Below are 13,032 nucleotides of genomic sequence, written 5' to 3'. Positions count from 1 at the left end.
AGGAACCAGCAAAAGGAACATGATATTACTGTCCATCGACATTCTGAAAAGACAAAATTAGCAAAATAATTAAGCCTTTAGCATCACAACACACACACAAAAAATTTAGATTCAGAATATATAAAGAACCAAGAATCCTACAGAGATCAAAAGTATTTATAGTACTTAAAACATTTTTCTCATATTAAAAAAGGCTATAAAATCAACTGTTTTCAATAATGAGAGTAAAACAGACTAAGGTATTCTTATTTGAAGGAATATGCTTTGTGGAACTCTAGTTCAGGCCAGCGTTTCTCAAACTATTTATAAAAAAGGAACAATTATAGACTTACACTTTTGTAACATATAGTACACGTATCATAGCAATGTCAAAAATGCTATAAAAATTTCTAAACACTTATTCTGAATGGGCTATACTTATCCTACCACAGGCAACAACAGTGTGCAAGTCAGCACTTGCATGTGGCTCACTCTATTGGTCTAGACCATTACCTTGGCTCTTCATTCCCAGCTCTTCCTTAGCTCATTTCACTGGGGCTAGCATCTGTCCTGACTCTAAAATCAAATGATGGCCCAGCCCAGAATAATGTGACCTCAGGTAGAGCACGAGGCTTTGGTGTTGAGATAATGTGGTCACAAGAAAGCCTCAGTAGCAGCATCTCACTTGCCCCTTGCCTTAGGCTACCCCATGCTGAAGAGAAATGATGGTAAGTGACAGGTTAGAAATCTGAGTCCATAAAGTGACAATAATGTCACAGCAACAAATGAAATATCATCTTTAACTGCCCATTTTCCTGTCCTCATGACAACCACCAAGAATTGAACCCTTGTCCAAAGTGACACCTTCTTTTAGGAGGCAAGACTGATCTTTAACAGAAAAAATACTCCCACCCTAAGCTGCCACTCCACCAAGTCAGTTCCTGTGATCATCTCAGTAACAGGATGTTCCACTTGCAGCCTTGTATTCATTTCCATGAAGTAGAAATTGTGCTTTGAGTCCATAATAAACTCCACGGTTCCTAAAAGATAAAATACAACAGTCACATTTCAATAGCATATGATCAGTAGAAATCAAAATCTTCTATGATGTATCACATCAACTTCTTATTAATATATTTTTTTAAACTTTATTTTATTTAAATTCAATTAATTAACATACAGCGTAGTATTAGTTTCAGAGGTCAAGTTCAGTGATTCATCAGTGGTATATAACACCTAGTGCTCCATTCCATCACGTGCCCTCCTTAATGCCCATCCCCCAGTTACCCCATCCCACACCCACCTCCTCTCCAGCAACCCTCAGTTTCCTATAGTTAACAGTCTCTTATGGTTTGTCTCCCGAAACCAGAGAGAGAAACAAATCACATCAACTTTTAATGCTGCCTTCATTCAATGGTAAACATTTTGCATTTCGTGAAGAAAATAGCTCACATTTTGCAGCAGCAAATGATTGTTACTAAAAAATAGGGAGCCACATGAAATCTAGCAAAAGAAAAGTATGTTTGGGGTTTTCAGCAAAGGGTAAGCCCAAGTTGTGAGTAGTCTCAACGGCTGCAGCAACGAGAACATGGCTGGACCATGTGTTATGGCTTCGGGGCACCAAGATCCCTGGAACCTCACACTGTGACATCCCACCTCCCTCTAGCCCAGTAGAATAAATATAATAACATTTTTTCCTCCTGATTGTGGGCTTTGCAGGTTTCCTTTAAAAGTCCTTTAGCTGGTGATCCTTTGGAAGATTGTTTAGCAACTAAAGCTACATCTTTTCCAACTTTATTAAGGTATAATTTAATATAATAAAATATAATAAAATTTATCCATTTTAAGCGTGGGGAAGTGTGTTCAATTGCAACTGAATACAGTCATAGAAACACCATAGAAACACCACCACCACCACCATGAAAATGCAAAACCTTTCCATCATCCAAAATGTTCATTCCCTTGTTCCCCTTTGCAGTCAGACCCTGCCCTGGGTCACTGGCCCCAGGCAACCTTAGTTTTTTCTAGAATGTCATATAAATGAAATCATATACTACACAGTGTTTTGTGTTTGAGTTTTTTTTCACTTAGCTGAAAGTAGTTCCATATAATTTAAGACTGTTTCTCAAACTGGGGGTCATAAGCCATTAGTGCCTTATAAAAATTTAGTGAAGACTTCCAGTTTCTCGTCCATAAGAAACTAAGAAGTCACCATTCTAACCCGACAAGAGTAAAAAGCCAAATAAACTGAAAAATGAACAATTTTCCTCAGATCCATCAGAGATATGAGGTCACAGGGCAAACCGCTGCCCCCAAAATCAGAGAGACAGGCAAATACAGAGATTCACAACTTACTGGAACAGAAACCCATGAACAAAACTTCTAAGGAACAAGTACCAGAGGAGGAAAAACCGGGCTGTAACCGACAAGTTGCTGGACGCTCAGTGTGGACGACTCTTGAGAGTCACAATCCCCAAGGACAGCTCCCCATACTTTTGTGTTTTACCTCCAGAAGCTCTATCAGGTCCTCACAGTGAATACTGGAGAAAAATTCCCTTGACCCTCTAGCAGTGGAAGGGGAAAAGGAATCATTTGAAGTACACCAGAGTTCTATTCTGACCAAGGTTTGTCCATAAGAGAACTATTTTACTAGAGCCTAAACTATGGGGGTTTCACCGGAGCCTAATTAACAGAACTGAAGGAAGGGAAATACACATCTCCAGCCATCCTGTCCCCCACAAATGAATAAATCAAAACAAACCAGCAAAAAAACAAACTGAGATGCACTGGTGAAATTCAGGGCACAAGCTCACCAAAAAACTTAAGACATAATCCTAGGACTATAGAACACCTCCCCTCCCCCACACCTAATCAGCACATGACTAAAGACTGGTTCACCACAGTTCTTTTTACCTGGTACCTCAGGTCTGGCTATCAAGAAATAAATCACAAGGCACACTAAGAGGCAAAAAACAGTTTAAAGAAACTGAAAAAGCATCAGAACTTGATTCAGATATGACAGAAATATTGGAATAATCAGACCAAGAACTTTTTTTTTTAAAGATTTTTAAAATTTATTTGTGAGAGAGAGAGAGAGAGAGACAGCACAAGCAGGGGAGAGAGGCAGAGGGAGAAGTAGGCTCCCTGTTGAGCAAGGAGCCCGATGCGGGACTCGATCCCAGGACCCTGGGATCATGACCGGAGCCAGAGGCAGATGCTTAACCGACTGAGCCACCCAGGCATCCCCAGACCAAGAACTTAAAAACATTTTGATTAGTACACTAACAGTTTTAATGGAAAAAGTAGACACATGCAAGAACCCACATGGATAACATAAGAAACATGGAAATACAAGGAATCAAAAAGAAATGCTAGAAATCAAAACACTGTAATAGAAATGAAGAATGCCTTTGGTGGGCTCATCGGTAGACTGGACACAGCTAAGGAAACAATCTCTGAGCTGATATGACATAATATGACAAAAGAAACTTCCAAAACTAATGGCAAAGACAAAAAAGACTGAAAAAACCAAAACAGAATATCCAAGAACTGTGGACAACTAGACAAGGTGTAACAGATACATAATGAGAATACCAAAAGAATAAAAAAGAAAGGACCAGAAACATTATTGAAGCAATAATGACTAAGAATTTTCTCAAATTAATGTTGAGACATTGAACCACACCTCTGGAAGGTCAGACCCACACCTTTGGGTCATTTATCCCAAGCAGGATAAATGCCAAAAAACCCCTATACCTAGGCATATCATATCATTTTCAAAGTACAGAAAATAAAAATGAATGAATGAATGAATGAATCCTGAAAGAATCTGTGGCGGAGGGGAAACACCTTACTTATAAAGGAGAAAAGATAAGAATTACATATGATTCTCTTCAGAAACGATGCAAGCAAGAAGAGTGGAGTGTTATTTAAGGTCTTGAGTGGGAAAAAAAATCATCAACTTGGTATTCTGTTACCTTGTGGAGTTATCCTTCCAAATGAAAGAGAAATAGGGACTGTTTCAAATAAACAAAAATTGAGAAAATTTATTGGCAGTGGATCTATCTTGCAAGAAATGTTAAAAGAAGTTCTTTAGAGAGAAGGAAAATGCCATATAGGTCAATATTCCAAAAAGACACAACAACCTTAACGTGTATGCACCTAAGAAGAGAGTATTAAAATACATGGGATAAAAACTGAGAGTAAAAACTGAGAACTGCAAATAGATGAATCCACTAATACAGCTGGAGATTTTAACACCCCTCTATCAGAAATGGACAAATCTAGCAGGCAGAAAAGTAAGGACATAGTTGAACTCAATAGCACTATCAATAAATGGGATATAATTGATGTCTATAGACTACTTTATCCAACAATAGCAGATTACATATTTTCAAACTTACATGGAACATTCACCAAGACAGATCACATTCAGGGTCACAGAAAAAACCTTAACAAATTTAAAAGAATAGATATACAATGTTTGCTCTCAAGACCACAGTTAAATTAAAAATCAATTGAACTAGAAATCAGTAATAGAAAAGATAGCTGGGAAAAAAATCTCCAAATACTTGCAGATTAAATAACACAGTACCAAGTAAAACATGGGTCAAAGAAGAAATCCCAAGTGAATTTTAAAAATATTTTAAACTAAATGAAAATAGAAATGCAACTTTTCAAAATTTGTGAGATGCACTGAAAGCAGTGCTTAGAGGGAAATTTATACCACTGAATCCATATATTTGAAGAGAAGAAAGATCTAAAATTAAGCTTCCATTTTAGGAAACTAGAAAAAGAACAGCAAATTAATTCCAAAGTAAGCAAGAGAAAAGAAATAATAGAGTAGAAATTTTTGAAATTGAAAACAGAAAATCTATAGAGAAGACAAATAAAACCAGAAGTCAGTTCTTTGAAAAGATCAATAACATACATAAGCTTCTAGCCAAGTTGTTTAAGAAAAAAAATAAGAGAGAAGAGACAAATTATTAATACCAGAAATGAAAGAAGGGAAATTACTATAGGTCTTATGGTTGACAGGATATTAAAAATATATTATGAACAACTCTATGCCTATAAATTTGATAACCTAGATGAAACAGACCAATTCCTTGAAAGACACAATCTGCCAAAAGTCACACAAGAAAAAATCACTCTGAAACAATCTGAATAGGCCTATATCTACTAAGGAAGTTGAAATAATCATTAATAACCTCCCAAACCTCCAAAATAGACCCAGATTGGTTCACTGGTGAGTTCTATCAAACACTGAAGGTAGAATTTACACCAATTTTCTATAATTTCTTCCAGAACATAGAAAACAGAATATTTCCTAACTCATTTTATGAGACCAGCATTACCTTAATACCAAAACGAGAGAAAGCTATTATAAAAAAACTACAAATCAGTATCTCTTATGAACATGGATGCAACAGTCCTCAAAAAAATATTAGCAAATCAAATCCAGTAATGTACAAAAGTAAATATATACCATGACCAAATGGGATTTATCCCAGGTATGCAAGGCTGGTCCAACATTTGAAAATCAATTAATGTAATCCATCACATCAACAAGCTAAAGAAGAATCATATGACTGTATCAATAGATGCAGAAAAAGCACTGGATGAAATCCAATATCTAATTATAATAAAAACTCTCAACAAACTACTAATGGAGAGGAACTTCCTAATTTGATAAAGAAGATTTACAAGAACCCACAGCTAATATTATATTTTATGGTGAGAAACTAGAAGATTTCCTACTAAGAAAAGAAATAAGGGAAGGATGTCCATTCTCACCACCCCTTTCAACATCATACTGAAAGTCCTAGTAATGCAATGAGGTAAGAAAAGGAAATACAAGGTATACAGATTGAGAAGGAAGAAATGAAACTGTCTCATCACAGATGACTTGTCTATGTAGAAAAATCCAAAAGAACTGACAAACTTCTAGAACTACAAACCTAAGAAGCTTGCAGGATACAAGGTTAATATACAAAAGTCAATTGTTTTCCTATATACCAATGATGAACAAGTAGAATTTGAAATTAAAAACACAATACCATCTACACAAGCACCCCCAAAATGAAATAGGTATAAATCTAACAAAATATATATAAGATCTATATGAGAAAAATTACAAAACTCTGATGAAAGAAGTCAAGGCAGAACAAAATGGAAAGATATTCCATGTTCATGGAAAGGAAGACTCAACATTGTCAAGATGTCAGTTCTCCCAACTTGTTGTATAGAAACAACACAATCCCAATTAAAACTCCAGCAAGTTATTTTGTGGATATCAAAAGACTGATTCTAGTGTTTTATAGGAAAAGGCAAAAGACCCAGGATAGCCAATTCAGTATTGAAGGAGAAAAACAAAGTTGGAGGACTGACATTGAGTTCAAGATTTACTATAAAGCTACAGTATACAAAATAATGAAGTACTGGGAAAAGAACAAATAGATCAGTGGAACAGAATAGGCAGCCCAGAAACAGACCTATATAAATACAGTCAATTGATCTTTGACAAAGGAGCAAAGGCAATACAATGGAGCAAAGATAGTCTTTTCAAAAAATGGTGTTGGAATAGTATATGGTGTATGTCTACATACAAAAAAAATGAATCTAGGCACAGATCTTATACTCTCAGAAAAATTAACAAAATGGACCATAGACCTAAATTTGGAACACAAAACTATAAAATTCCTAGAAGACAGTAGGAGAAAACCTAGATGACCTTGGGTGTGGTGATGCCTTTTTAGGTACAACAGCAAAGGCACAATTCATTAAGGAAATAATTGATAAGCCAGGCTTCATTAAAATTAAAAAGTTATGCTCTGCAAAAGATAATGTCAAGAGAATGAGAAGATAAACCACAGACTGGGAGAAAATATTTGCAAAAGACACCTCTGATAAAGGACTACTATCCAAAATGTACTGAGGAGTCGTAAAACTCAATAAGAAAACAAACAAACCAATTTAAAAAATGGGCAAAACACTTGAACAGACCTCACTAAAGAAGAAACACCAATGGCAAGCAAGCATATGAGAAGATGCTCCAATCATGTTATCAGGGAAATGCAAATTAAAATGAGATACAACTATACACCTATTAGAATAGAACGCTGATCATACCAAATGCTAGTGAAGATGTGGAGCAATAGGAACTCTTATACATTGCTGGTGAGGATGCAAAATGGTACAGCCACTCTGGAAGAAAGTTTGGCAGTTTCTTACAAAACTAAACATATTCTTACCATATGACCCAGCGATTAAACTTCTTATTTACCTAAATAAATTGAAACTATGCCCACACCTATGCCCACACAGAACTCTGCACATAGATTGTTAGAATAGTTTGATTTATAATTGCCAAACTTAGAAAGCAACCAAGATATCCTTCAGTAGGTGACAGGATAAACTGTGGTACATCCAGACAATGGAATATTATTCAACACTAAACAGAAATGATCAACCCATGAAAAGACATGGAGGAAACTTAAATGCATATTATTAAGTGAAAGAAGCCAATCTTAAAAGGCTACAAACTGTATGATTCCAACTGTATGATATTCTGGAAAAGACAGAACTATGGAGGCAACAGAAAGATCAGAGATTGTCAGGAGTTAAAGACAGGAAGAGATAAAGAGCAGAGCACAGAGGCTATTTAGGGCACTGAAAATACTCTGTATGATACTACAATGGTGAATACATGTCATTATACATTTTTCCAAATGTACACTGTACAACAATGTCATAGAATGCACAATATTAAGAGTGAACCCTAATGTAAATTATGGATTCTGGGTGATAATGATGTGTCACTGTAGGTTTGTTGATTGTAACAAATGAACCACTCTGGTGTGGGATGCTGGTACTTGGGGAGGCTACGCCAAGTGTGGGGATGGAGGGTATGGGAACTCTGCACTTACCACTCACTTTAGCTGTGAACCTAAAAAATTAAAGTTTACTAATTTTAAAAGAGGCAAAGGAAATCATTTTAGTGATTTTATTTTAAAATGGAATAGAAAATATCAAACAGCATTACACGTAATTAGGGTAAGTACTGTTTAGTGAATTTTTTTTCCAAATATACATGTATATAGACATAAATATGTGTATATACTGAGTCTCAATGTAAAATGTATTTCTTAAAGTGGGTATAATTTGTTTGAAAGACAATGATTTAAAAGTTGTAAGTTTCTTTTGCCTTCTGAACATAAATATTTCTTCTCCTCTATTCAAAGTAAATCTTAGCGTACCTGCTCCAACATAATTTACAGCTTTAGCAGCTCTGACTGCAGCTTCTCCAAGCTTTTTTCTTATTTCAGGTTTAATACCAGGCTATAAAAAAATATTTAAAATAAATTTCCATTAGTTCTTTGCCCTATTAGAAATTTCCATTAAGATCCAATATTGCATTTCTAGGTATCAAATATTACATTAAAGAGTTAATAAGGATAAATAGCTAATGCTATACATTTCATCAAGAAATACATCCTATACCACAGTCAACAGCCCCATACCAAAGTTTAATGGTTCTGTTAGTAATTTCTATGAACTGCAGGTATTATTCAGCATAATGATAGATCTCCTTTGTACCTACATAAGAACTTTCATGACTGTATGTCCAATTACATGTATCAATATGAAACTTTGATCACTGTTTTATTTTAAGATGGTAGAGCAATCTGGGCCATGTGCCCAATAATTATCTTGGAATAACGGTAAACCTTAAGATTCCAAGCTAATAAGAAAGGTTCATAAAAAGAAATGTAGGTTAAAAAGTAGGCAAAGGTTTTAATATTTTAAAACAGTGCTCTACAGACATATATTTAAGCAATCACTACTTGAAAATAAGGCTTTACTGAAATTATTGTTGACATTTACTTTGAACGATATAATATACTCTGCAACAGAAATTAAAATTTGAATATAGTATGAGAACAACAAACTGATTAACCAGAAACCTCAGATCCCTGACCTTTTAGAAGTACCTACTGGAAAAAAAAAAAAAAAATCCACATACAAAACCTTAGAAAAGAAAGAAGCCTACAGCAGTAGTAGGCTCAAAAAAAAGTAAATGCAAAAAGGGGTAATTCTAGGAGTAGGCCTTGACCCAGAGGACAACCAAAACCAATCAAGAGATAGACCCGAAGAGATGTAAACAATTAATTCCACAGGGGCAAAAAAATGCCAAATAATAGCAAATCTCTCTCCTCTACAATAAACTTTTATGGTAGGAAGATGACTAATATATTTTAGGGATGCCTCAAACAGAAGTTAAAATAAAAGAATCTTCATAAAAAATATATTCAATGAACCAGGCCAATCCATTCCTCAAACATTCTCATTACAATTTAAAATCTACATGGAAATATTATACAATTGCTCACTATAAGTCAGATACAGATCTTCCTCAACTTACAGTGGGGTTATGTCCAGATAAACCCATCATAAGTTGAAAATACTGGAAGTTGAAAATTCATTTAAATACATGTAACCTACCAAACATCCTTAGTCTACCTTAAAGGTGTTCAGAACACTTACATTAGCCTACAATTGGGCAGAATCATCTAACACAACAGCTATTCCATAATAAAAGGCTGACTATCTCACATAATTTGTTGAATACCAAGTACAGAGAGTGTAAGAATGGGTATGGGTAAGAGCGAGTTTAGGTGTATCAGTTATTTACTCTCCTGACCGTGTGGCTGACTGGCTCACTGCTGCTGCCCAGGAGAGTAGCATACCACACAGAGAGCCTGGGAAAAGATCAAAATTCAAAATTCGAAGTATTTCTACTAAATATGTATCACTTTTGCACCACCGTAAAGCAAAAAAATTCTAACCTGAACCATCGTGAAGTCAGGGACAGTCTGTACTTGGATCAGAGTAGATTTTCCTAGACACCATCCAGAAGGATCGTGGCCCTACTGTGCCCTCAGTATGGTAGCCTGGGAATTTCAACCCCCTCCTCATCCCCAAGGCTCCAGTGGGGCCTTATCATTATACTACCACTGGGAAGCAGTTATTCAGCAGGACTTTGGAGGAGACGCTACCTCCAGATTCCTGATGTGAAAATTAGAGTGACTGGGGTTCACATTATAGAGAAGCTTGCAAATTTCTTTACAAGGTCCTTACCCCTGGGGCTTCCTCAATGATCTTCTGATGTCTCCTCTGTACACTACAGTCTCTTTCAAACAAGTACACAGCATTGCCATGGTGGTCACCAAACACCTGGACTTCTACATGCCTATTTAAAAACCCAATGAGAAAGTTTCCATTTGTAGAATAAACATTCTAGAAAAAAAAATTACATACATGGAGTGACTAGGAAATAAGAAAACACAGGAGACTATATTTATGATCTCAGAGTAGGGGCAAGTCACAAGTACAAACTGACAAGGAAAACACTGATAAATCTCACATCAAAATATTTCATGTATTCTCGAAAAGCCAATGAAAACTTTATGATCCGGGGATTTTTATTTTATTTTTTATTATTTTTTAAAATAGTTATTCATTTATTTGAGAGAGAGAGAGAGCACAAGCAGAGGGAGGAGCAGAGGGAGACAGGGAATCCTGAAGCAGACTCCCCACTGAGCACAGAGCCCAACACAGGGCTCAATCCCAAGACCTGAGATCATGACCTGAGCTGAAATCAAGAGTCGGCTGCTCAACCGACTGAGCCACCCAGGCACCCCATGATCAGGGAATTTTTAAAAATCAACCCTTATGGCCAGATTTTATAAGCTCAGGCAGACTAAAAATTACAATGGCTCATCCATAAAAAGGTTAAGAAATAAATTAATATGGATTATTAATTTTTTTAAAATATTACTAATATTATATCATAAAAACAAAAAAGGCACTTTAATGTTGAATCTAAAATAGTAAAATTATGAGAAATCATATTAAGAGTAAATGCACAGAACACTTAGGAAAATATAAACAGACCATTTGGTGAACATGAAAGCATTCTTCTCATAAGGTTTATTTTGATATGTTCACTCTGTAGTTCACCTCACATATTCACCACCATGATGTAGAAATGAGTGACCAGCAAATGTTTTTTCTGTTGATTTTTTAAAATAAAAATTGTCAAAAAGAAACAATATAAAAGAAAAACCAGGAAGGGTCTTGTAAATGTACTGTGTTAGCACAGCAGCTCATTTCTCTTCCTTTTTTGTTCACCTCATCAAGCCACTTCATTAAACCACTTGGAATAATTTAGTTTCTTGATATACCATTTCTACTGAATGTTCAATTTTAACCTTTTCCAACCTGTCCATCACATTCTCTTGACAAAATAACAGGAGCTGATTTCTTCCTTTTGGATCTGCCTGCTTGAGTTTTCCTCCTCTTTTCATTTATCTTTAAGCTATTATCACTGAACACTTTCTTGCTATTATTTCTCTGGACAAACTGTTGTCTGTGAGATCAATTGAGAAGAGAAAAATGAGAGATTTTATTTTAGCCTCATTTATTCTTTCTCTAATACTCTTCCTTTCTTTTTTTTTTTTAAAGATTTTTTTTATTTATTTGAGAGAGAATGAGAGAGAGAGCGCACACATGAGAGGGAGGAGGGTCAGAGGGAGAAGCAGACGCCCTGCCGAGCAGGGAGCCCGATGCGGGACTCGATCCAGGGACTCTAGGATCATGACCTGAGCCGAAGGCAGTCGCTTAACCAACTGAGCCACCCAGGCGTCCCATAATACTCTTCCTTTCTTTATGGAGATCTAAATTTCTGACCTGTATCATTTTCCTTCTCTCTGAAGAACTTCTGTTATCATTTCTTACAAGTCAAGTCTGTGATGACAATGTCCCTCAACTTTCGTTTGTCTGAGAAGTCTATTTCTCCCTCCTGTTTGAAGGATAAGTTCACTGGATACAGAGTTCTACGTTAGTTTTCTTTTTCTTTCAACGCTTTATAAATATTTCACTCCCCCCATTCTTGCTTAAGTCTGATATATTTCTTACCTTGTTTCTCTATAGGTAAGACATTCTTATCCCCATGTTTTTTCCAAGATTTTCTATTTGTCTTTGGTTTCCTGCAGTTTGAATATGATTCAAAAAATGTTTTGACATTTATCCTGCTTGGTGTCCTCAGAGCTTCCTGGTTCTGTGGCTTGGTGTTTATCATTAATTTTGGAACATTTTTGGCCATTATTACTTCAAATATTTCTCCTGCTCCTTTCTTTATTCTTGTAGTATTCAAATAACACATATGTTATACCTCTAAAAATTGTCCCACAGACCTTGGATACTACGTTTTTTTCATTCTTATTTCTCTTTTGCATTTCAGTTTGGGAAGTTTCCATTGACATATGTTCTCAGTCACGGATTCTTTCCTCAGCTGCGTCCAGTCTACTGAGGAGCCCACCAACTGCATTCTTCATTTCGGTTACATTGTTTCATTCCTAGCATTTTCTTTTTTTTATTATTTTTATGTTATGTTAGTCACCATACAGTACATCATTAGTTTTTGATGTAGTGTTCTATGATTCATTGTTTGCATACAACGATTCCTAGCATTTTCTTTTGACTTTTCTCTTAGAGCGTCCATCTCTCTGCGTACATTTCCCAAATGTTCTTGCATGCTGTCTACACACTCCATTAGAGCCCTTAACATATTAATCAGTTACTTTAAACTCTATATCTGATAATTCCAAAATCTGTGGTTCTGATGCTTGCTTTGTCTCCTTACACTGTGCTTTTTCTTACCGAAATTTTAGCACGCTTTGTCATTTTTTTGTTAAAAGCTGGACATGAGGTATCACTTTACAGTAAGTAAGGTAAACACAGACCTTTACTGTAAAGTTTAATGTGAATCTGGCTAGGACACTGGGTTTAATGTCTGTAGTAGTTGTAGGTACCAGAGGCTTGTTTCCTCTAGTGCCCTTGTTTTGTTTTGTTTCTCCTGTTGTCTTTGACTAAGAACTCTTCTTATTAGAGTCTGTGTCTTGCAGTTCTTTCAGCTGAAACCCTGTTATTATACTGGGGCCCTGGTGATGTGGTAGACGGGTGCAGGGGAGGGAACATATCCCATGACCT

General features: G+C 35.9%; 1 protein-coding gene across 1 annotated transcript in view; it reads right to left on the bottom strand.

The window, feature by feature from the left end:
* MCCC1 (methylcrotonyl-CoA carboxylase subunit 1) overlaps positions 1-13,032 on the bottom strand; it is a 59,202-nt gene that overhangs the window by 24,099 nt on the left and 22,071 nt on the right. Inside the window, exons 8-10 of the mRNA XM_021692447.1 lie at positions 10,120-10,231; positions 8,238-8,319; positions 892-1,019 (exon numbers count right to left, since the gene is read on the bottom strand). Of these exons, the coding sequence (XP_021548122.1) occupies positions 892-1,019; positions 8,238-8,319; positions 10,120-10,231 (322 nt within the window). The remainder of the gene's footprint in view (positions 1-891; positions 1,020-8,237; positions 8,320-10,119; positions 10,232-13,032) is intronic.

Source organism: Neomonachus schauinslandi, chromosome 1, assembly GCF_002201575.2.
Source record: "Neomonachus schauinslandi chromosome 1, ASM220157v2, whole genome shotgun sequence".
Taxonomy (NCBI): domain Eukaryota; kingdom Metazoa; phylum Chordata; class Mammalia; order Carnivora; family Phocidae; genus Neomonachus; species Neomonachus schauinslandi.
The sequence above is the reverse complement of the archived record's forward strand: the minus strand, read 5'-3'. Positions and strand labels throughout refer to the sequence as shown.